Raw genomic sequence first — 23,599 nt, 5'->3', positions numbered from 1 at the left:
GAACTCCTGAACTAAAACTTGAATTCAATTAATTGTGGCTAAACAGCCACAGAGGATATAAATCCACATTGTGTGCACCAATTGCTTTTGCAAACACAGATGATATCTTGTACAATTAGCAGTGCCAGGGGCGTAACTACAGAGGTTGCAAGGGTTGCAATTGCAACCAGGCCCCATGCTCCAGGGGGCCTTTGCTGCTCCCCTGTACACCTGGATAAGAGGGGCGGCGGGGGCAGCATGTAGAGAAATCACTGTCCTGCTTTTTCCTCCTGTAGCTGCAGGAGGAAAATGGAGGAGATTGGTTCGCTGAGTAATGCTAGTCACGGCTGGGCAGCTGCTTCACTTTGCCTTTAGCTGTGAAGTAGAATTAAGTGAGCTTCCTGAGGTAAACTGTATCCTGAGGTAAACTGTATCCTGAGGTAAACTGTATCCTGAGGTAAACTGTCTCCTGAGGTAAACTGTATCCTGAGGTAAACTGTCTCCTGAGGTAAACTGTATCCTGAGGTAAACTGTCTCCTGAGGTAAACCATATCCTGCGGTAAACTGTATCCTGCGGTAAACTGTATCCTGAGGTAAACTGTATCCTGCGGTAAACTGTATCCTGAGGTAAACTGTCTCCTGAGGTAAACTGTCTCCTGAGGTAAACTGTATCCTGAGATAAACCGTATCCTGCGGTAAACTGTATCCTGCGGTAAACTGTATCCTGAGGTAAACTGTATCCTGAGATAAACCGTATCCTGCGGTAAACTGTATCCTGCGGTAAACTGTATCCTGAGGTAAACTGTATCCTGAGGTAAACCGTATCCTGCGGTAAACTGTATCCTGAGGTAAACTGTCTCCTGAGGTAAACTGTATCCTGAGGTAAACTGTGGTGACAAGCAGAGAACAACACATTCAATGGAGAGGCTGCACACCCCAAAATAGGAACTGGAGAAAGAGAGTACACAAGTACCAACCCCCAGGGTTTTTTAGCACCGATGAATTTTGTATAGAATGTATCAAACTGTAGTTTTTTTTAAAAAATTAACTTTTATTAGTAGAATGAAAAAATGCATAAAAACATACTTGATAAAACAATCCCCATAAGGGGAGAAAAATAGGTAGATTATGAGCTCAGGTTACAAACATAATAACATGGTGTATCAAAAAATATATGACAATCGCATGATAAGATCATCACATTGAAATACAGGAAACCCCAACACGTTTCGACCTATAGAGTAAGGTCTTCCTCAGGGGGTCTGTGATGTCTAAAAAGAACATGTATTACAGTTAGGACACACACGGAACAAAGATTGTATATTGTCACATGAGTGTAGGATAACTTTACCAAATTGGCGATGTTGGTCAGGAACCAGAAGGCATGTTGATAACTAAGGAGTCGTCCTCAAAAATGGAGGCATGGATTCTCCCACCGAGGCAGCAAAGAAAATGCACAGGGCTACAAGGAGCCACATCTAGAGCCTACCAAACGGGGCGTGGACACCTGCCTGGAAAATCATAATACAGTAAAACCTTGGATTGCGAGCATAATTCGTTCTGGAAACATGCTTGTAATCCAAAGCACTCATATATCAAAGCAAATTTTCCCATAAGAAATAATGGAAACTCGGATGATTCGTTCCACAACCATTTATTCATAAGTCTTTCAGTATAAAGTCTATATAGAAAGATTATAGCAATGTGATAGGTTGTGTCATCATAAAATGTCCATCCACAAATGGCGCCTCCACAAGGGGATTAGAAGCAAAATCCAGCAGGAGCTACAGAGTATAAAAGAGAAGAGAGGTGCCTCTAAGTGTAGCAGTATGGTTACATTTAATGAAGGTACAATATTTAGCAATTCACATGGTTGATGATTAAAGAGGCACATCTAAGTATGCAGGCATCCGGGGTAAAGCTGTCCACATAGATCATCTTCTGAACCACTGGCTCTCACCGATGTCAGTCTGCAATTGTGATTGGGAAGACTACCCTGCAGTAGAGTGATCTGAAAGCGAGACTTTGAATCGCTTGTGGAGCGCAGCGTGGGAGGGTTTGATGAAGATGGCAGTGTGGAGGACGGTCTATGTGGACATCTTTACCCCAGATGCCTGCATACTTAGATGTGCCTGTTTTAATCATCAACCATGTGAGCTGCTAAATATTGAACCTTCATTAAATGTAACCATATTGCTACACTTAGAGGCACCTCTCTTCTCTTTTATATCCAGTTGTGACATGACGCTACTTGTATATCAAGACATCGCTTGTATATCAAGTCAAAATTTATTTTAAAAATTTGCTTGTCTTGCAAAGCGCTCTCAAACCAAGTTACTCTCAAACCAAGGTTTTACTATATTCACTTATTGTAGGAGACAGGGGCCTATGTCTGTATTGTACAATTGTACATTTTTAAAAAAACTACAGTTTGATACATTTTATATAAAATTCATTGCTGCTAAAAAAACCCTGGGGGTTGGTACTTGTGTACTCCCTTTCTACAGTAACTATATCCTGAGGTAAACTGGACTGTACTGCAGAACATTCTTCAAGGCCCTTCCTGGCACCCCCTTTGTTCCTAATCTTCAGGGTCAACTACACGGCACCCCCTTTGCTGATAAACTTCCTGTGTGAGCTAGATCCTTGATCCCCTGACTTCTCTGGAGTGGTCCCCTCTTTTAGGCAGACCCTTAGGCAAATCTCCTGGTACTCACAATACTGTTTTTCCCAACAGTCTCTGCCAGCAGCTCCACTTGTCAGCACTCTGGATCCTCTGCAGCTCACCTCCACACCTGGTTCACTAGGCCGACCGCATGAACCATCTTCCTCACACCTACAGGAGGAGAGACAGCCGTCCACCTACTCCTGGGACTCTGCTCCCGTCAAAAGAATCTCTGTCACATGCGTCTCCGCTTTTATCACCAATCCTATGATGCTCCTCTCCAGGTGCCAACCCACTGGGACAGTTACAAAAGCTTGTGTATCATTGGCCAGGTTTCCTCCACTGTCCAACAGGCCTCCCTATTGGACACAGTGGGGACACTCCCTCAGACCAGATGAATACACACTGAGCACAGAGAGCAGGCCTAACTAAAGATCAGGCTCCCCTGATAAGAAGCAGGAGCATTAGATGCTTTTACCTAGCACCTGTCTAGGAGGGTGCTACATATAAATACCTTTTATATTACATACCCTCTGTTCTCAATTGCACATGAGTTGGGGGAGGATAAACAGCAGTACACTGGTCTTCCCAGTGAAAGGCTGTGTGTGTTGGGGGGGGGGGGATGCCAGCACAATTCTGATCATTGAAGGAGAGCAGGCTGAATTCCCAGCACAGCTAGAGAATGAACCACGCTGTGTTATCATGCTTAGTGTGGTCAGTTTTTAATAGGAAAGCAAAGGGACTTGCAGGAACACCAGGGATTTCACACAAAGGAAACAATACAAAGAGAACAGGATACTTTCTCATACAAGTACATGGCATAGCAGGCACATATCAGGAATATGAAATGTTGGGGTAACATATTCTTTAACCTGCATGCACCATCTCCTTTATTAACATGACCATTCCTGATGCCTTTTCTTTCTCCCCTCCAGCTTGGGTCGTTTGACATGAAGATTCAGTTTGGAATTATGTCCTATGCCACGGTGCCCAATGTTATAATTTCAATTCATGACAAGGATTCCAATGATATAGACTATGTGTTGGAGCTGATTGAGAAGAACCTTGTATACAGCAGTGAGTGTTTCCTTCTTCATCTTGTGACACTTTATTGCAAAGTCCTGAGTATCAGGGACTTCATTGTGTCGGGATGAGCTAGGGAACCACCCTGGCAATTTATACATCAGAAATCGTTCAGCTTGGGGAGGTTGGGTCAGAACTTTTTACATAGTTACATTGGTCCAGCTTGGACTTGTAAGTCTGTACGTATGTGCCATTCCTCTGGGATCCCCATGGAAAGTGGAAATCACAGTGATAGGCACCGCCATAGCTCCCAACTGTCCCTGATTTCCAGGGACTGTCCCTGATTTGGAACAAAGTCCCTCTGTCCCTCTATCCGCCTCATCAGTCCCTCATTTTGGTCTGATCTATATAGTTGTGTAAAAAATGCAATTTTTACCTTTCAAAAAGCATTTCCCAGTGCTAAACCTTTCATCCAATTTCTAAATTGCTGCATTTGTAAATTTCAAAAGCCAATATAAAGGAACAGTAGTGGTTAAAAAAAGCACTGGTGGGATTAACTAATCATTTCTTTTTCTTTATTTCTCCTTTAAACACGTGCCGACTGCTGGCCGCAGATATACTGCGGCAGGCTGGCTCAGCTGGGCGAACAGGTACGGCGGTTCGCAGGTGCGCTCCTGGGGAAGAGCGTGCATCGCCGGAGGCGCGCACCCACCCCCACTAGGCAGCGGGGATGCCGATCCACGGGAACAGGGGCAGGGGGGATGCCGAACCACGGAGCCGGCAGCCGCGATTGCTGCCTGAGTGGCACCCGCGATTGCTCCCCGCTGAGAGAGAACGACGGTCAGCTGTTGTAAACACAGCAGACCGTTCTTCTCCCTGGAATGAATACAGAGCGCCTGTGATCCTCCTATTTAGGATCACAGGTCTCTGTGTTCATTTCACAAGTCCCTCCCCCATACAGTTAGTAAACACCCCCTAGGCTCACACCTAACTCTTTGATCAACCCTGGGTTAACCCCTTCCCTGCTAGTGTCATTATTACAGTAACAGTGCATATTTTTAGCACTGATTACTGTAGAAATGTCAATGGTTCCCCCCAAAAGTGTCAAAAATGTCAGTTAGGGGTCGCAGTCCCGCTAAAAATCGTAGATCGCCGCCAATACTAGTAAAAAAAAAAAATGACATAAATCTTCCCCCTAGTTGTAGACGAGATAACTAACCAATAAAAATGCACTTATTGGGATTTTTTTTACCAAAAATATGTAGCAGAATACAAAGTGGCCTAAAATGATAAAAAATGTGATTTTTAATTTTTTTTTGTTTGTTTTGGAATGTTATATAGCAGAATGTGAAAAATATTGTTTTTTTTTTTTTTTCAGAATTGTCGCTTTTTATTGTTCATAGCGCAAAAAAATAAATTTCGCACAGGTGATCAACAGTGATGGAAGTAACTGCGTTTAAGTAAACGGCGTTACTTAACGCAGTTACTTTAGAGGGTAACGCGTAATCTAACTGATTACTTGTCCCCTCATGGTAACACCGTTGAAATTATTTCAGCTGCGTCACCGCAATTACATCTACCGATGGCAGTAGTGTAATTCCTCCTCTCCTCTATGACCGAGGCCGGCGCTGTCCGCAGTACTGGCCTCAGTAGATGAGAGAGAGGCAGTGCGGAGCAGAGTACAACGCCCCAGGCGGCCCAGGCAGGCCATGAGAAGGGCACTCAGGGGGCAGAGGGCGGCCATTAATTAATCAAAAAAACAAAATACGGTTACTCACACAGTCAAGAGCAGTGTTAATTTTGGCAGCAAATTTCAATTTAGTTTTAGTCTTAGTCTTAGGACTAAAATGGCATTTTAGTTTTAGTCCCATTTTAGTCTTCTGCAAGTGTTTTAGTTTTAGTCGTATTTAGTCGACTAAAACTCCAGTACATTTTAGTCGACTAAAACATCCTACATTTTAGTCGACTAAAACTAATTTTATTCATCTATAATCGAATGGGTGTAGTTCAATTGTAATTTGTAATGCATTATTTAAGCATTTCTCTACAATTTCCAAACTCATTATATACTACTGCTGGTCCTGGAGTGAAAAATCGAAAATATGTTATTATTTATGGTATTAAGCTTTGAGCGTGCACCAGTGTTAATTTTGGCAGCAAATTTCGATTTAGTTTTAGTTATAGTCTTTTGACTAAAATGCCATTTTAGTTTTAGTCGTATTTTAGGCTTAAGACTAAAATGCCATTTTTGTTTTAGTCGTATTTTAGTCATCTGAATTGTTTTAGTTTTAGTCGTATTTTAGTCGACTAAAATTGTGTTAATTTAGTCGACGAAAACGTTTTAGTCGGTTTTAGTCGACGAAATTAACACTGGTCAAGAGGACTCAGGCCTCAGACCCCCACAGTGCGCCATACCACCACCAGCCACCACCACCTACCCACCCTATACACCCACTGACCCCTATATACACCTACCCACCCACCCTTTACACCCACTGACCCCTATATACACCTACCCACCCACCCTATACACCCACTGACCCCCAAATACATCTACCCACCCACCCTATACACCGACAGTGTACCATGCAGGTACCACAGTGACACTCTCAGCAAATACCACTCAGGTACCACTCAGCAAATACCACGCATACAAGTGGCATATTTGACATATTTGATTATTTTTTTAAAGTAACGCAATAGTTACTTTCCCTGGTAATTAGTTCCTTTTTTACTGATGTAACTCAGTCACTAACTCGGTTACTTTTTGGGAGAAGTAACTATGACTAATTACTTTTTTTAGGTTACATGACCAACACTGGTGATCAAATACCACCAAAAGAAAGCTCTATTTGTGGGAAAAAAAGGACATCAATTTTATTTAGGTACAATGTCGCACGACCGCACAATCGTCAGTTAAAGTAATGCAGTGCTGAATCGCAGAAAATGGCCTGGTCATTAAGGGGGCAAATCCTTCTGCTCCAGAAGTGGTTAAGGGGGCATGGCAGGGGGGTATGTCTTATGCCTACACATTTTTGTTAATAGGTGTCTCTCATTCCCATCTCAAAAAGTTAGGAGGTATGGGCATCGCTACTCCACTGATTGCCGCTAGCTTCTGTCTTCTGTGCCTTGATGCTGCCATTCTGCTTACTGAACGCAAGAGGGCGCTTGCTCCGTACGGGTGCCATTCAGGGGAAACTTTGCATTTCCTCAATAAATGCAAAGCATTCTCTGATTAGACGAGGTGGAGAGGTGGGGCAGTGACGCAAGGGGTCGCCATTGTGACCTGGTCCTATGCTCCAGGGGGCCCATGCGGCTCCCCTGTACATCTGGATAGGAGGGCAGCGGGGGTGGCGGCATGTAGAGGAACATGATTAACAATAATATCCGCGCTATGGAGAAAAAGTTTGGTGTGTTTATCAGATACTTAAAAATGGCTGCTGCCTACCTCTAAAATATAGACCAAAAAGGTCAATATTAAAAATGTATACAATAGTGAGGTAATTGGCGCTGCCTAAAAGGTCTCTAAAATTCGGGTAAATCAATAGCTTATATACAGAAAAAACATCTCATATATATATAAATGTATAAAGTGCAGTATAGGAAACAGTATACAAAAGTATATGTTAATTAGTTAATGCAACTAAATAAATATAAAATATAAAATGTGAATATAAAGTGGGATAGTGCAAATACCAGTGCGCATAACATCCAACTATATCTACTAAATGTACGTGCACATGTTCAGAAATGATGGGTTTAGCCAGTAGATGCTGGCTAGTGTGTCCTCAGTTAGCAAAAATAGGAAAAGAATGTGAACTTCCAATCTGAATAAATTGCTGGTGGTAAAACTAAGGGTATGCAATTAGTGCAGTGAAATACCACCTCAAACTTAAAGTGCAATGTGGGATATATGATCCAGCAAAGATATTATTAAATTAATGGTGATAAAGTGCTTGTAAGTGCAAGTGATTTAAATTAAAAAATATATATCAATATTAAGAAAGGGTGAAAAGGATGTAGTTTATATATAATAGTCTATAGCAGTGTTTAAAAGGAGCTCAATCGATCAAATAAGTAGAGAATGTCCAAAATAAGTCCGTATAGAGGTGAGCTCTAACAGTGTTCGGCTCCGCGGGTGATTTTCGTGGTGCTCCGGGTGTTAGGGTGGCGGGTGTGGAAACAGTGCTCCCTTTTTCCCAATCTCTGCCGCACTCACTAGAAAATATCACCCCTACAGGGGTAACCAGCATGTAAGACCCAGATCCACTGTCCGGTCCAAGGTATTCCTATAAGCTGATCCCTCTTTTACAGTAATCCTGTAGTCGTGTATACTGTATAGGTCATGTACCAATTGTACTCATAGGGCATGGATCCAGGGTTCCTTATAGAGAGAGAGCCTCATATAGTGATGTACCGTTTAAGCAATATACTCTTTATTGAAAATATAAACAATGTACTCACATTTAAAAGGCAAAAACAGGCGATAGAAGACGTCATTGATGACGAAACGCGCCAAGCATAATAACGTCACTTCCGCACTGGTGGAGCGCAGATCTGGCGGTTGGTCAGCATAGCGTCCCGGAAGCCACCGCTAAAGAGGGTCTTGCGGTCCCTACGATATCTATCGCCTGTTTTTGCCTTTTAAATGTGAGTACATTGTTTATATTTTCAATAAAGAGTATATTGCATACCCTTAGTTTTACCACCAGCAATTTATTCAGATTGGAAGTTCACATTCTTTTCCTATTTTTGCTAACTGAGGACACACTAGCCAGCATCTACTGGCTAAACCCATCATTTCTGAACATGTGCACGTACAGTTATTTAATTAACATATACTTTTGTATACTGTTTCCTATACTGCACTTTATACATTTATATATATATATATATATATGAGATGTTTTTTCTGTATATAAGCTATTGATTTACCCGAATTATAGAGACCTTTTAGGCAGCGCCAATTACCTCACTATTTTATACATGTAGAGGAACATGTACTGTAGCCGCTGATTGCCCACTTCTTCTCCTCTCCCTCAAGCAGCGGGAGACAATCAGTGGGTCCGGCGGACGCGATGTCCGCTGGGACCCACCGATTGTTCACAGGCAGAACGGCGGGATCTTGCGCACTGCTCCTAAATTACATGCGATCTCATGTGCGGTGCGAATTTCAGCCATACACTCTGTATGGTTGAATTCGCACCGCATCCCCAATAAACTCGCACGTGAGGCTTTTTTTTATCCGCAGCAGAATCGGATCGCATAGTGGTTCGCACTAGTGCGATCAGATTCTGTGCGAACTTGCAGATCACACTGCGATATGCGATCGCAACTGGGGGTGTCGTTAACTTTTAATTGACACCCCCTGCGTATCGCATATGGCAGTGTGAACTGCCAGAGGTGCGGATGCGATGCGGGATCACGCTGCATATTCGCAGCGTTCCCGCATTGCACAAATGTGAACCGGCACTTATCTAGCCTTAGAGAATGGTATAATACTACATCTGAATTTTCATTGCTGTGCTCAGCCTCTAGGTGGGGCTGTGTGGTTTCTTTAGAGAGCTCAGGGCCGGTTTACACCACATGCAGTCCAGTGTGTTTTTTTCTGCATCAAAAACGCATGGATAGTAGGTTATATGGTTTCCAATGGCAAAGTTCACACCAGTGCTTGCAGTTCCAGTTCTAGAAAAAAAAGTAGAACATGCTGCATTTTTCCTGCACTCAAAAACGCACTAGAACGCACTTAAACGCACCAAAAATGCACTGGAACACACATGTCCCTATTTAACCGGTTGCCGACCGCCGCACGACTATATACTGCGGCGGTCAGCCCCGGCCAGGCAGAGTGACGTACCGGTACGTCACTTGCCTGTCACTTCCTTGTGAGCCAATAGCGGGCGAGCGCCCGCCACGACTCGTTCACAGGGAAGTTAGTGCGTGTGACCGGCGGACCCGATGTCCGCCCGTCACTCGCCGATCGTCGGTACAGAGGGAGGAAGTCAGGCGGCTAATGTAAACAAGCCGCCTGTCATTCTCCCCTGTGTAGAAACAGTGTTCAGACTTGATCACTGTTCCTACACTAGTAGCCACAGCCAATCACAGTAGAAAGCACGCCCCTAGGGACACACTTAACCCCTCCCTCCCCAATAAAGTTAACCCCTTCCCTGCCAGTGTCATTTTGCAGTAACAGTGCATATGTATAGCACTGATTACTGCAGTAATGTCACTGGTAACCCCAAAAGTGTCAAAAATGTCAGTCAAGGGTCCGATCTGTCCGCCGCAATGTCGCAGTACGGCAAAAAAATCGCAGATCGCCGCCATTACGCGTTAAAAAAAAAAAAAAAAAATGACAGAAATCTTTCCCTTAGTTAGTAAACGCATTAACTTTTGCGCAAACCAATCAAAATACGCTTTTTGCGATTTTTTTTACCAAACATATGTAGCATAAAACAAATTGGCCAAAAATGTTAAAAAGTTTTGATTTTTACATTTTTTTGGGGGGGAATTTCATATAAAAAAATGTGAAAAATATTGTTATTTTTGCAAAATTTACGCTCTTTTTTTGTTTATAGCGCAAAAAATAAAAATCGCACAGGTGATCAAATACCACCAAAAGAAAGCTCTGTTTGTGGGAAAAAAGGACGTCAAATTTGTTTAGGTACAGCGTCGCACGACCGCGCAATTGTCCGTTAAAGTCACGCAGTAAAAAATCGCAAAAAACCCCTTGGTCAGAATGGGGGTAAAATCTTCCGGGGCTTAAGTGGTGAAGAAAAAAGAGGTGGGGGGGATGCACTGGACTGCATCAAAAAACGCACTGGAACGTGTCAAAGACGCGCATGGAGAAAAGCATCTGGAATGCATCCAGACTGCGTTTCCAAGTTGTGATCTGGCCCTAAAGTCTGATTATCTGTTCCTGTGCATCACAACTTTGTATTGTTCTGTGAGTATTTCTGGAATCTGTATGCTTGAATTTGTTCAAATAAAAATCTCTTTTAACAAAAATATAGAAGTAGTGAGTGCTGACTGAAAGAGTTTAGTTGTTTAGTTTAAAAAATTGCATAATTGGTGGAATTGGGATTTAATGAGAAAGCATACCATCGCTTTTTGAATTTATAGACATTCCCAGTAATAGTAGTAATTGGTTGAGTCTTCCTCTTCATCTTCTTCTTTTTTTTTTTTTTTTTTTTTTTAGAGCACCGTGATAAACAAGGAACCAACATTAAGGGGGCCTTGCAAAAGGTGTATGAAATGATGTCATTCCAGAAGCAACAGTACAAAGATGATGAGTGGAACTCAATCCAACATGTCATTATTCTGTTGACTGATGGTAAGGAAAACAATATATTAAATGTCATTCATGTTATTTGCCATTAGATGTATCACTAGACGAACATATCTCAAACCTTTAACTACAATTTATGGGCAATTTACAGGCTCACTTATATCTATGAGTATGTTTTGAAGGGTGCACTGATACGTATCTATGAGTCCTCAGTGAGCATCTACAGTCAAAAAAAATTTACTTGACACTTTTTTTCTAATGCGCTGGAAGATATTCCATGCTTTAACCACTTTACCACCGGAGGATTTTGCTGTCTTAGCCCCGGTTCACACTTATGCGATGCGGGAAGGCTGCGAATTCGCAGCCTGTTCCCGCATCGCAAACGCGCCCCCGGCAGTTCACACTGCCATATGCGATACGCTGGGGGTGTCAATGTAATCTTAACGACACCCCCAGTTTGATCGCATATCGCAGTGCGATCTTGCAGTTCGCACAGGATCGGATCGCACAAGTGTGAACCGCTGTGCGATCCGATCCTGATGCGGCTGCAAAAAAGGGTCCTGTGCGTGTTTGCTGCGGGTGCGGTGCGAATTTAGCCATACAAAGTGTATGGCTAAACTCGCACCGCACAGCCAATTGCATGTAATGAAGGAGCAGTGCGCTCCGACATTACATGCGAACGCCGCAGCCGCATTAGTGTGAACCGGCTCTTACGTCTGGGCCACTTTTTGTGATTCGGCGCTGTGCAACTTTAACTGACAATTGCTATAGGATTCAGTTTTGTTGCAAGCAGTGTCAGAAGTAAAAAACCCCAACCCTCTCAGAAATAGAGGGACGGGTGCTGCGTCTGTCAATGAACTTCAGAGAAAAGGATTTTACGGTAAGTCAAAAATCCCGTTTTCTCTATCGTTTATTGACAGACGCAGCTCCATTTTCTTCTTAAACATTGGGACGTCCTAAAGCATTATTTGCATGAGGGGTGGGAAAACAACGCAGAGAAAGAACGTAATTCCCCAAAGGCTAAACATAGCCCACCAGGTAAATGGAGCTCAACCAGGAATAACTGGAGCTCACCTAGAAACAGCATACACCCTCAAAGAGAAAAAATTTATCTTTTAACCACTTTACCACCGGAGGATTTTGCTGTCTTACGTCCAGGCCACTTTTTGCGATTCGGCATTGTGCGACTTTAACTGACAATTGCGCGGTCGTGCGACGCCGTACCCAAACAAACATTTACGTCCTTTTTTTCCCCACAAACAGAGCTTTCTTTTGGTGGTATTTGATCACCTGTGCGAGTTTTACTTTTTGCGCTATAAGCAAAAAAAGAGCATTTATTTTGAAAAAATAACAATATTTTTAACATTTTTTATATGAAATTCCCCCCAAAAAATGTAAAAATGGCCAATTTGTTTTCTGCTACCTATGTTTGGTAAAAAAAAATCACAATAAGCGTATTTTGATTGGTTTGCGCAAAAGTTATTGCGTTTACTAACTAAGGGAAAGATTTCTGTCATTTTTGGTGTTTTTTTTTAACGCGTAATGGCGGCGATCTGCGATTTTTTTTGCGGGACTGCGACATTGCGGCGGACAGATCGGACCCTTGACTGACATTTTTGACACTTTTGGGGGTACCAGTGACATTACTGCAGTAATCAGTGCTATAAATATGCACTGTTACTGTAAAAATGACACTGGCAGGGAAGGGGTCCATTTTATTGGAGAGGGAGGGGTTAATGTATGCCTGGTGCTTACTGACGTGGGGGGGGGGGGGACTGAGTGACATAAGGACAGATCGCATGTTCAGCTATGCTGAACACTGCAATCTGTCACTCCTTGTCACTGAGGAGATCTGCCCGCTCTGTTTACACAAGCGGGCAGATCTCCAAAGTAGATTCCCCGACGATCGGGGAAGAGCAGCGGCGATCGCCGCCGCTCCTCCCCTGGCCCGACTCCCGCTGTGACTGAAAACAGCAGGAGCGAGCCTCCGGCGGCGCGTGCGCGCTGCCCACAAGGGGCGGAGTCCAGCGACGTAGGTCTACGTCACTGGACGATAAGGAACCACATTGCTGCAGTAGCAGCAATGTGAGCAGTGTTAAAGTGGTTAAGGTCAAATTCACTACATGCAGGTGCTTTGAGGACCCTTTAGAAAAGAATGGGCACACTCCCTAAAATACATACACAACACCTTTGGGCAAAGCATGGAGAATATTCCAGGAGACAGGCAGTTACACTAGGAGAGCTAGCTAGGTTCATAGAAGGTCCTTATCCCTTCAGCAGGACCGGTATCTGCTCCTTTGTGCAAGGAGGGACAGGATGAGCACTGCCAGAGCCCTACAAAATGACCTCCAGCAGGCCACTGGTGTGAATGTCTCTGACCAAACAATCAGAAATAGTCTTCATAAGGCTGGCCTGAGAACCCGATGTCCTCTAGTGGGCCCTGTGCTCACTGCCCGGCACTGTGGAGCTCGATTGGCATTTGCCATTGAACACCAGAATTGGCAGGTACACCACTGGAGCCCTGTGCTTTTCACAGATGAGAGCAGGTTCACTCTAAACACATGTGACAGATGTGAAAGGGTTCGGAGAAGCCATGGAGAACGTTATGCTGCCTGTAACATCGTTCAGCATGACCGGTTTGGTGGTGGGTCAGTGATGGTCTGGGGAGGCATATCCATGGAGGGATGCAGAGACCTCTTCTGGCTAGACAATGGCACCCTGACTGCCATTAGGTATTAAGATGACCTCTTTGGACCCATTGTAAGCCCCTATGCTGGTGCAGTGGGTCCTGGGTTCCTCCTGGTGTACAACAATGCCCGGCCTCATGTGGTGAGAGTATGCCACCAGTTCCTGGAGGATGAAGGAGTTTATACCATTGAATGGCCTGACCTAAATCCAATAGAACACCTCTGTGACATTATGTTTTGGTCCATCCTACGCTACCAGGTTGCTCCTCAATCTGTTCAGGAGCTCAGTGATACCCAGGTACAGATCTGAGACAAAATACCCCAGGACACCATCCATTGTCTCATTAGGAGCATGGCCTGACATTGCCAGGCATGCATACAAGCACATGGGAGCCATACAAACGACTGAGTACCATTCGGAGTTGCTGCAATGAATTTTCAGCAAAATGGACTAACCTGCTGCATAATTTTTTCACTTTGATTTTCAGGGTGTCTTTGAATTCAGCCCTCTGTAGGGTGATAATTTTCATTTCCATCACACCATGTGGCATCCTTTCCTTCCTAACACATTACCCAGTCAAAATCAGTATGAGTATCCAGCATGAGACTTTTCCACATTTAGATCTGATGTGTTTTCAAAGTGTTACTTTAATTTTTTTTGAGCAGTGTAAATATATATATATATATATTGGTATAAAATAAAAAAGTGGTAATACTCTGTGGCTTGATGTTACATAGAGAGGTCCCGTACCTCCTCTTCTGGCAGTCCCCTAAAGGCGCTGTCAACTTCTCCCTAGTCTGTGTGCTAAGGAAGCAGCTGTGTTTGCGCTCTCCTGAGCTGGGCTGTGTGCGTCCAAAGACACACACAGCACTGATAGGCCATGCCCCTGCTCCGCTGGAGCTTGACTGACAGCTCCCATTGCTTTCAGTATCTCCTCTGAAACCAGCAGGTGAGCAGAGCAGTGCTGGAGTTAGGGACAGGAGCCAAGAAAGTGTTTAGGAATGGGGGAAAGTAAGACAGGTAGTGGGGATTTTTTTTTTCTTTTACCCTAATACAGATAATGCATTAAAGTGATGCTAAAGGCTTGTTTTTATTTCTTTAAAAATAACAAACATCTCATACTAAGAGCCAATACTTGGTCGCCTGACAAGTCGCCGTGGGTCCCCTGCCATAGATCAGCACAGAACCAGTTCTAATAGAAGCGACACAAGTCGCTCCGACTTAGAAAAAGTGTCCTGTACTACTTTGGGGCGACCTGGAGCGACCTGCATTGACTTCAATGATATGAAGTCCGTGCATGTCGCTCCCAGGTCACGCTGCGCGCTGTGCACCGCGACTTCACAGGTCGCCCCGGCAAGTCGGATCGCCTCAGTGTGAACCGGCTCTTACCTGCTCTGCTGGTGATGAAATTCTTTGAGGGGCACAAACCTGATGCCCATCTCCACCTCCCCCCAACCCCCCCCCCCTCCCCATCCCCCGACTTCCCAAGCACCTGGTCTATGGCGGCTTCTTCTATCCGGTGTTCTTGTGCAGCGCCTCTACTGGGGGGGGGGGGGGTGTATCGTGTGGAGCTGGGAGCTCAGGGACCAGCCAGAAGCTCAGCACCTCTAAAACCTCTGCTTCTTCCTCCTGGGCACTGAGTTGGACAGCCAGGGGCAGAAAGCAAACTTTTACACCACTTTTGGTAGTAATCTGCAGCCGCATGTCCAGACAAATACATTAAAGTCCCAGTCTCTTCTTTATCAAAACCATGGCCATCCCTTTAATGTAATTGTCTGGACATGGGGCTGCATATTACTCCCGAAAGTGGTTAAATACTTTGCTTTCTGCTTCCCCCCGCGTACACTAAGGCATGGGACCCGAGCGCAGTTACAAGGGGGCTGGTGGTGCCCCTTGTCACCCCCCCCCCCCGCCAGGTCTGCACTTACCCCATGAAGGTCGTGACTTTCCCGGCTTCTTCTCCAGCTAATCGGGTCTTAGGATCCGCCTCCTGTAAAGACAATAAAAAATATTGATTCGCTAAAGTCACAAGTGGGTGCATTCTGTGCCCTAAGCCCAAACTTTTTGAAGCCAATTAGAGCCTCGGGGTTTAATCATGTGCTTAAAAAAAAAAAAATTAACAGAAACCTATGAGTCTGGCACCCCGCATGGAGATTAGGAGGCGGTGCATGGAAATTACGAGGGGGCACATGGAGATTAGGGGCGGCGCCCCTGCAGTCCTTATGGACCCGCCACTGCTGCTGCTCTGTGTAATGTTTTTGCACAGAGCAGCCTGGAATTTCCTGTTCCTGGGTCCCTCGCCAGCGCTCCTGGCTCCTCCCTCCTGTCGAGTGCCCCCACAGCAAGCATCTTCCTATGAAGCACCCGAGCTGAGTTGCTGCTCTGTGTGCTCATTCAGACACAGAGCTGGGGTTCAGCCCCGCCCCTCTCTCTCCTCATTGGCTAAATGACTTTGATTGACAGCAGTGGGAGCCAATGGGTATCGCTGCTGTGTCTCAGCCAGTCAGGAGATAGAGTTCCGGATGGCCGAGGCACTTGTGCACATTGCTGGATCGAGCTAGGGGTCAGGTAAGTATTAGAGGGGCTGTGGGGGGCTGCTGCACACAGAACGTTTTTTACCTTGATGCAAAGAATACATTAAAATAAAAAACCTTCTGCCTTTAGAACCACTTTAAGGTGAAAAACCTCTACAACCACTTCCCCAGTCACCAAGCCCATAAAAGCAAAGCAGTGCCTGAATTGAATTGTATTTAAACCCTAACCATGAATTTTGCCTATTTTTTCCATTGGGTCTGTTAAATATACTATTGACAGTTTTTTGTTATATCTGTTCGATAATTGAATACCTGTTGATCCTGCCACAAATCTTGTGAATTGGTAACTTGCTGTGCCTGTGTTGACTATTATCATTTACAATTTACATGGTTCTCAGCTATCTCTGAAAAACAATAAATAAACGCATTATACAGACCTGCTCTGTGTAATGGTTTTCTACAGTGTCCCAGATCCTCCTCTTCCGGGGTCCCACACCAACGCTTCTGGCTCCTCCTGCCTTAGTGCCGGTTCACGCTGTTCCAACTTGTCAGGCGACTTGGTCGCCTGACAAGTAGCAGACCGTGCTGAGCAATTGGAACCGTTCTAATAGGAGCGACTGAAGTCGCTCCGACTTAGAAAAAGGTTCCTGCACTACTTCGGGGCGACATTGGAGCGACTTATATTGACTTCCATTATGTGAAGTCGTTGCAAGCCGGGCCGAAGTCACGGTGCACGGGCGACGGCATAACTTGCCCGAAGTCGTGTCGCCCTAGTGTGTACCGACACTTAGAGTACTCTTCCCCTAGCAAGCTGCCTGCTGTGGGGGGGAGTTACTTGTGCAGGCTTGCTCCCGAGCTGCACTGTGTGCATCTACTGACACACACAATGTGGCTTGGTCCCGCGCCCCTGTCAGTGGATGTGATTGACAGCAGCTGGAGCCAATGGCCAGTGAGGAGGGAGAGAGAGAGAAAGGAGCTCCTCTGCTCTTGGGCACAGCACTGGACTGGATCGAGGTCTGCCTCAGGTAAGCATTTAGAGGGGCAGGGAATGTTGCACCTACAGTAAAAGGCTTTTTTTCTTTAATCTTAATGTAGAGACTGCATTACTACTTTCATTTTTTTTTTTATTAATTTTGATAATACGGTGGGAACTATTTTTTTTTTTTTTGTAGGTATATTAGAAATGTTTCAATAGGGACCCCTGTTCCAGTGACAACTGACTTAGTGGGAATTCCCCTCAATTTGTAGAGATTTGCTCTCATATCCTGCTGTGTCTGTTAGACAGGATGTGACAAACTGCAATAAAAATAAAAAACGATCTCTACTCTATCAAAAAAATGGGGAAAAGCATTGGCTTTAGTTAGTAATACACTCTTTTTTATTAGTCTATTATATGGTCAGTGACACGCAAATAAAAAATTAGGATCCGTCACACAGTACCATTACCTCCCTGCAGCTTCAATGGGTTGGCATGATACGGTCCATCATAGAAAGCCCAGCACAAGGAGAAGGGAACGGTGGACCTGGAATCATAGCAGTACATGCGTATGGTAACAAGTCCTCATCAGATATAGTGCATTAGTGCTCCTCCAGCAGTCTTGTATAGTATGTCCCAGCATTACATACAGTGATGTCAACTGCATCATAAATGTACATTCTATAATAGGTACTATTAGTTCTCTACACTGTTTGTGATATTTTGCAGAATGTCCTTGAATGAGTAAATTGGTGATGTGATGACCGATAACCAATGACTGGTAAATGATAGTAACCAACTAATACATTGTCATTGTATAATTTCATCCAGGAAGAGCCAACATGGGTGGTCGGCCTGTGGATATGATAAGGACAATTAAAGGTTTCTTAGACATCACTCCAAAGAGAGAGGATTTCCTAGGTGAAGCCGATTCTATCTATCTACAGTATCTATCTTATCTTATCTATCTGTCAATATGTGTCTGCAGGGCTTTTTTTCTCCAAGAATATGTGCAGGTACTCCCCTCTTCTGAGTCACCCCTTGTCCTCACCCCCTACCCACCTCCGAGCACTGTCCTTTGGTTCCACCCTCTACCCACCTCCCAGTACCCCCCTTTTAGAGAATACAGAACCAAGTATCATGTTGTGGTTGTAGGCAATTTGTATAGAATTTGTTAATGATAACTAGAAAAGCAGTAGAATAGATCCCCTGGAACCAGCAGCAATAGACCCCCCCCCCCCCCCAACAATAGATCCCCCCAGCAACAATAAATCTTCCCCTGCAACAATAGAAAAAACAGTAAAATAGATCCCCCTGCAATCAGCAACAATAGCCCCCCGACAAAAATAGCCCCCCTGCAACAATCCCCCCCCCCAATAAATCATCACCTGTAACAATAGACTCCCCCCGAAAACAATAGCCCACTAGCAACACAAGTTCCCACCAGCAACAATAAATCCTCCACTGCAACAGTAGCCTCTCCCCCCCCCCCCCAAAACAAAATGCCCTCCAGAAACAATAGATTCACCCCAGCAACAATAGATTCCTCAGCAGCCAGCATCAATAGACCATTCAGCTCACCCCACTGACCCCAGCACCCTTTTGCCATTGAATACATTCAGACTGGAGGTGCCGGAACTGTGTTCCCCCTGAAAAAAAGCCCTGTGTCTCTGTCTGTCTGTCTCTGTGTCTGTCTTATCGTTCTCTCTTTCATCTGTCTCTTTTTCTTTCTATTATCACTCTTATCTATCTCCCTTTTATATATTTTCCTCTGTTATCTTTATTTTCTCTTTTAGAATTTAGAATTCATTTTTCTCTTTCTCTCCCTAATCTCTCTCTTCTATTTTATCTTGCTCCCACTAATATCTCTTATCATTATCTTTTCTACCTCCCTCTCAATATGCACTGTATATATTTATACTGACTGAATAGTATGAGTGAATAAGTACATGCCAGTGCAGTGGAGTGGCAGCTTAAACAGCGGTAACACGTTTAATTTCCAGGGAATTTTCTGATATTTATCCCATGGTATGCATAACTTTAGAGGACCATTAATAACAATAGAACCAATGATTATTCCAGAAGATAAGGCTATACCTTACCTCTGCCCATGGGCGTCCACAGAACTTTTTCAGGGGGGGGGGGCATCATTTTAAGGTCACCCATGCTCTGCCCCTTTTCAGCAATGTCCTGAAGGGGAGGGGCTTAGTCATTATACTTATTTTGAGTATTTATTTTTAAAGAGCAAACAGCAGCATTTATTTTTCAAGCATTTGTTAACCTAAAATAAAATAAAAATGATCCCGTTCCTTTAAAGCATGTTATACTGCACAGTGCTTTGCTGTGTAATTTGGCCCCTTCTATCACCTAAAATACCTGGCTGATCCTGCCGGGCTATGTCCTCCCCTCTGTAAACTGACCACGGTATGCCATCGCTGCTGAGCCCTGACACTGTGGTCAGTTTACGTGCCTCCGTCATCTGCAGCATTCCTGTCCACCTCTGTCCTCTTCCCCCCTCCCTCCCTGCCTGTCTGCTCCTGTGTCAGTGCCCGCACCCCTCTCCTCCTGCTGCTGTAGTTTCATTTAAAGTTTCATATCCTGTCTACAGTCTATTTAATAATCCTGTGTGCCCCTGTGTCTGTGTTTTATAAAAATAAGCTATTCTTTACAAGTTTTCAGAGAGCAACTAGCCGCTCACCTGACCTGTGGCCTCTCTCCTTCTCTCCCCCTCCCCTCCTCCATCCCTCCCAACTGACATCAGTGAGGAATCCTCGGCCCCGCCCGCTGCAGGCAGCTGTCAGATGGGGAGAGGAGAGAGCTGATGGGTCACATGAGCAGTGTTCGGCCCTCTGAAAACTGGTAAAGAATGGCTTATTTTTTTAAAACACATAAACAGACACACAGGATTATTAAACAGACCAGACAGGATGGTATAAAGTGGCTTAACAACCACTTGAAAGGGGAAGTTGTGATTCCAGGAGGGCCCCCCCCCCTTGCCCCTACCTGCGGACGCTCATGCATCTGCCACAGAACACTTCCCAAACAGATCCCACTTCCTATTTATCCTCCGACATTCCTCTTCTAGATCTCCTTACACTCAATCACTGACATCCTCTAACCCAGGGATCCTCAAACTACGGCCCTCCAGCTGTTGCGGAACTCCACGTCCCATGAGGCATTAGAAAACTCTGACATTCACAGACATGACTAGGCATGATGGGAATTGTAGTTCCTGAACAACTGGAGGGCCATAGTATGAAGAACCCTGCTCTAACCCCTCCCCTGGACACAAATAACCAATGCAGCAGCAAAGAAATAAAAATACCTGCATGTCCTTAAGGAATCGTGCCCTAACCATGCAGGTGTGGTTGGCACTTACAACCTAGTGTCCTACAAAATGGCTTTACTACCATGTGGAGGTTGTGCTTCCATCCTAATATTCTACAAAATTGCTTCATTGCCATGAGTGTATGGTTGGTGCTTACAACCTAGCGTTCTACAAAATGGTTTTACTACCATGTGGAGGTTGTGCTTCCATCCTAATATTCTACAAAATTGCCTAATTGACATGAGTGTATGGTTGGTGCTTACAACCTAGCGTCTACAAAACGACTTTACTACCATGCATGTGTGGTTGGTGCCTACAATCTAGTTGCCTACAAAATGTCGTTTCTTTCATGCATTTGAGGTCAACAATTCCAAACTAGTCTCCTACAAAATGTCTTTACTACCATGAGTGTGTGGTTGGCACTTACAATTTAGTCTCCTACAAAATGGCTTTACTACCATGAGTGTGTGGTTGGCAGCCTACCCTCTTACAAAATAGCCTAATTAACTACCATGCATGTGTGTTTTGGCCTTACAACCTAGTCTCCTACAAAATTACTTTACTAAAATGAGTGTGTGGTTGGAGCTTACAACCTAGTTTCCCACAAAATAGCTTTATTACCTACTATGCTTGCGTGGTTGGTGTTTACAACCTTGTCTACTGCTAAACGGCATTACTGATATGCGTGTATGGTTGGCACTTACAACCTAGTCTCCTACAAAATGGCTTTACTACCATGCATGTGTGGTTGGTGCTTACAACCTTGTCTCCTACAAAACGGCTTTACTACCATGCATGTGTGGTTGGTGCTTACAACCTTGTCTCCTACAAAACGGCTTTACTACCATGCATGTGTAGTTGGTGCTTACTACCTAGTCTCCTGCAAAATGGCTTTACTACCATGAGTGTGTGGTTGGCACTTAGAACCTAATTTCCAACAAAATGGCTTTACTACCAAGAACATGTGGTTGGCACTTAAAACCTGCTCTATTACAAAATGGCTTAACTATAATAAGTGTGTGATTCACGCTAACAGCATCGTTTCCTACAAAATGACTTTACTACCATGAGTATATATTTGGTGCTTATGTATAAAACATGTAAACTTTTAATGGAAGACCAGACTGTAAGCTTGTAGAGCAGCTTCTGTAGGACATGCAATCATTTTCCTTGGCAGTGAAAAAAGAAAAGTAAAGTGCGCTATCCTAAAACTGCATAGATATCATCAAATGAAACCAATGAGTGTGTATGTGAACAAAAATTACATTACATTAAAAATTGCTCTCTGCCTATGGAGCCTGCTAGCTGCTGTGCTGATGATCTCAGCAGAAGCAGAGAGTGAAAGAAGATCGGGACTACATTCTGAAGAGCTGGTCAGTTCACGTTTCGACAGAGAAGATGCCGGCTTGAGAATTTAAACGCTGGGGGATCGCATTCCTACACTGAGAAGTCAGGTGATTTAAGCTGCTTGCCTGCAGCCTGCTGGTAAGCGGCCATTACCTTTACACACACTCAGAGCACTCGGATGTTTCACATGTCAGCATCTAACATATGTCACTGAGTAGGACTTTATATGGGACTTATTCACATATTTATCCATCATATTTCTATGAACTTATCATCACTGGCTAAATTTGTTTTTTTAGGAATCATATGCACACGATTTTGAATTTTTCTTTTCACAGAATTATTATACTGTGCACCTGTGAACTTTTCATGTTGGTTATTAACCCATTATTTTTTCACATTACCATTTTGTAATTTTTGCTCACATACACACTCATTGATTTCATTTGATATCTATGCAGTTTTAGGATAGCGCACTTTACTTTTATTTTTTCACTGCCAATTATTCCAATATTCAGGAATTATAAGTGCAGCAATCCCCATGTTTGAGCAGCGCATCTTTACCTATTTTACATAATCATTTTCTTCGCTCTGCCGCTGTATTAGTTACTGGTGTCCAGAGAAGAAGTGAGCAGGTGGTGGTGATTGACCAGGTAGGAGATCGGCCGGAAAGCAGCCACCACACATGCATGGTACTACCAAACTTTACCCATAAACCCTCTATGTTAACCAATGCAGTGGAAAACTTTGTGAATGCCTGAGGCCCCATATGTTTTGAAGCCTGACTGACCCAATTTATTTGTTTGATTTCAATTCATAAGTTAGTTTATCTGCTTTGAGTACCAAAGCATTGAACGCAGTATACTAATAGCATTACATGTAAGCAGGATTATCTTGAAAACGACATTTATAAATCTGGAGCTGCAATTAATATGTGAGGCTGGAAATGTAAGCATTTTCTTTTACAATAACTAAGTGATATATGTGTGTTGTCTGGTCCTCCCCTAGATATCTATGCTTTTGGTATTGGTACGGAAATCGACAAGGTAGAACTGAGTGAAATAGCGTCTCAGAAGGAGAAGGAGAAGCACATGTTCATACTGAAAAAACCAGAGCACATTGAGCAAGTCTTTCAGGAGATAACAAGTATGGTCTTCTATTTTTCTTCTTCTTGCACCACAGCAGTCTATAATCTTTTTTTACTTTTTAAGAGATAATTTCTTATCTGGATATACACCAATCAGTTATAGCTTCATGACCACCCATCTAATACTAAGTAGGTCCCCTTTAGTCGCCAAAACAGTCCTGACCTGTTGAGGCATGGACGCCACTAGATTTCTGAAGGTATGTTGCGGTATCTGGCTCCAAGCCATCAGTAGCAGATCCTTTAAATCCTGTAAGTGTTGAGGTGGGGCTTCAATGGATTGTACTTTCCAGCACATCCCACAGATGCTCGATTGGGTTGAGATCTGGAGAATTTGGAGGCCAGGTCAATACCTCAACTTAATTGTTGTGTTCCTCAAACCATTCTTGAACCATTTTTTTCAGTATGACAGGGCACATTATCCTGCTGGGAGAGGCCACTGCCATTGGGGAATACTGTTTCTATAAAACAACTAAAAAACATAACTAAAAAACATAAACAGTGTAGCGTTAAAGACATGGAAACCAGTCAGAATGATGTAATGTATGATATCACATAATTGCATTTCAATCTTAAAATGTGATACTAAAAAACCAACTAAAGTGCATTGTGCAAAACTGTACAATATAA

At 43.8% G+C, this 23,599-nt stretch overlaps 1 protein-coding gene across 1 annotated transcript in view; it reads left to right on the top strand.

The window, feature by feature from the left end:
- Positions 1 to 23,599, top strand: part of LOC309560042 (complement C2-like) — a 137,041-nt gene that overhangs the window by 55,157 nt on the left and 58,285 nt on the right. The window contains exons 7-10 of the mRNA XM_082263548.1: positions 3,580 to 3,721; positions 10,863 to 10,997; positions 17,982 to 18,071; positions 22,834 to 22,971. Coding sequence (XP_082119674.1) covers positions 3,580 to 3,721; positions 10,863 to 10,997; positions 17,982 to 18,071; positions 22,834 to 22,971 — 505 coding nt within the window. The remainder of the gene's footprint in view (positions 1 to 3,579; positions 3,722 to 10,862; positions 10,998 to 17,981; positions 18,072 to 22,833; positions 22,972 to 23,599) is intronic.

The sequence above is a fragment of the Pelophylax lessonae genome (genome assembly GCF_965119305.1).
Source record: "Pelophylax lessonae genome assembly, chromosome: 7".
Lineage (NCBI taxonomy): Eukaryota > Metazoa > Chordata > Amphibia > Anura > Ranidae > Pelophylax > Pelophylax lessonae.
The sequence above is the reverse complement of the archived record's forward strand: the minus strand, read 5'-3'. Positions and strand labels throughout refer to the sequence as shown.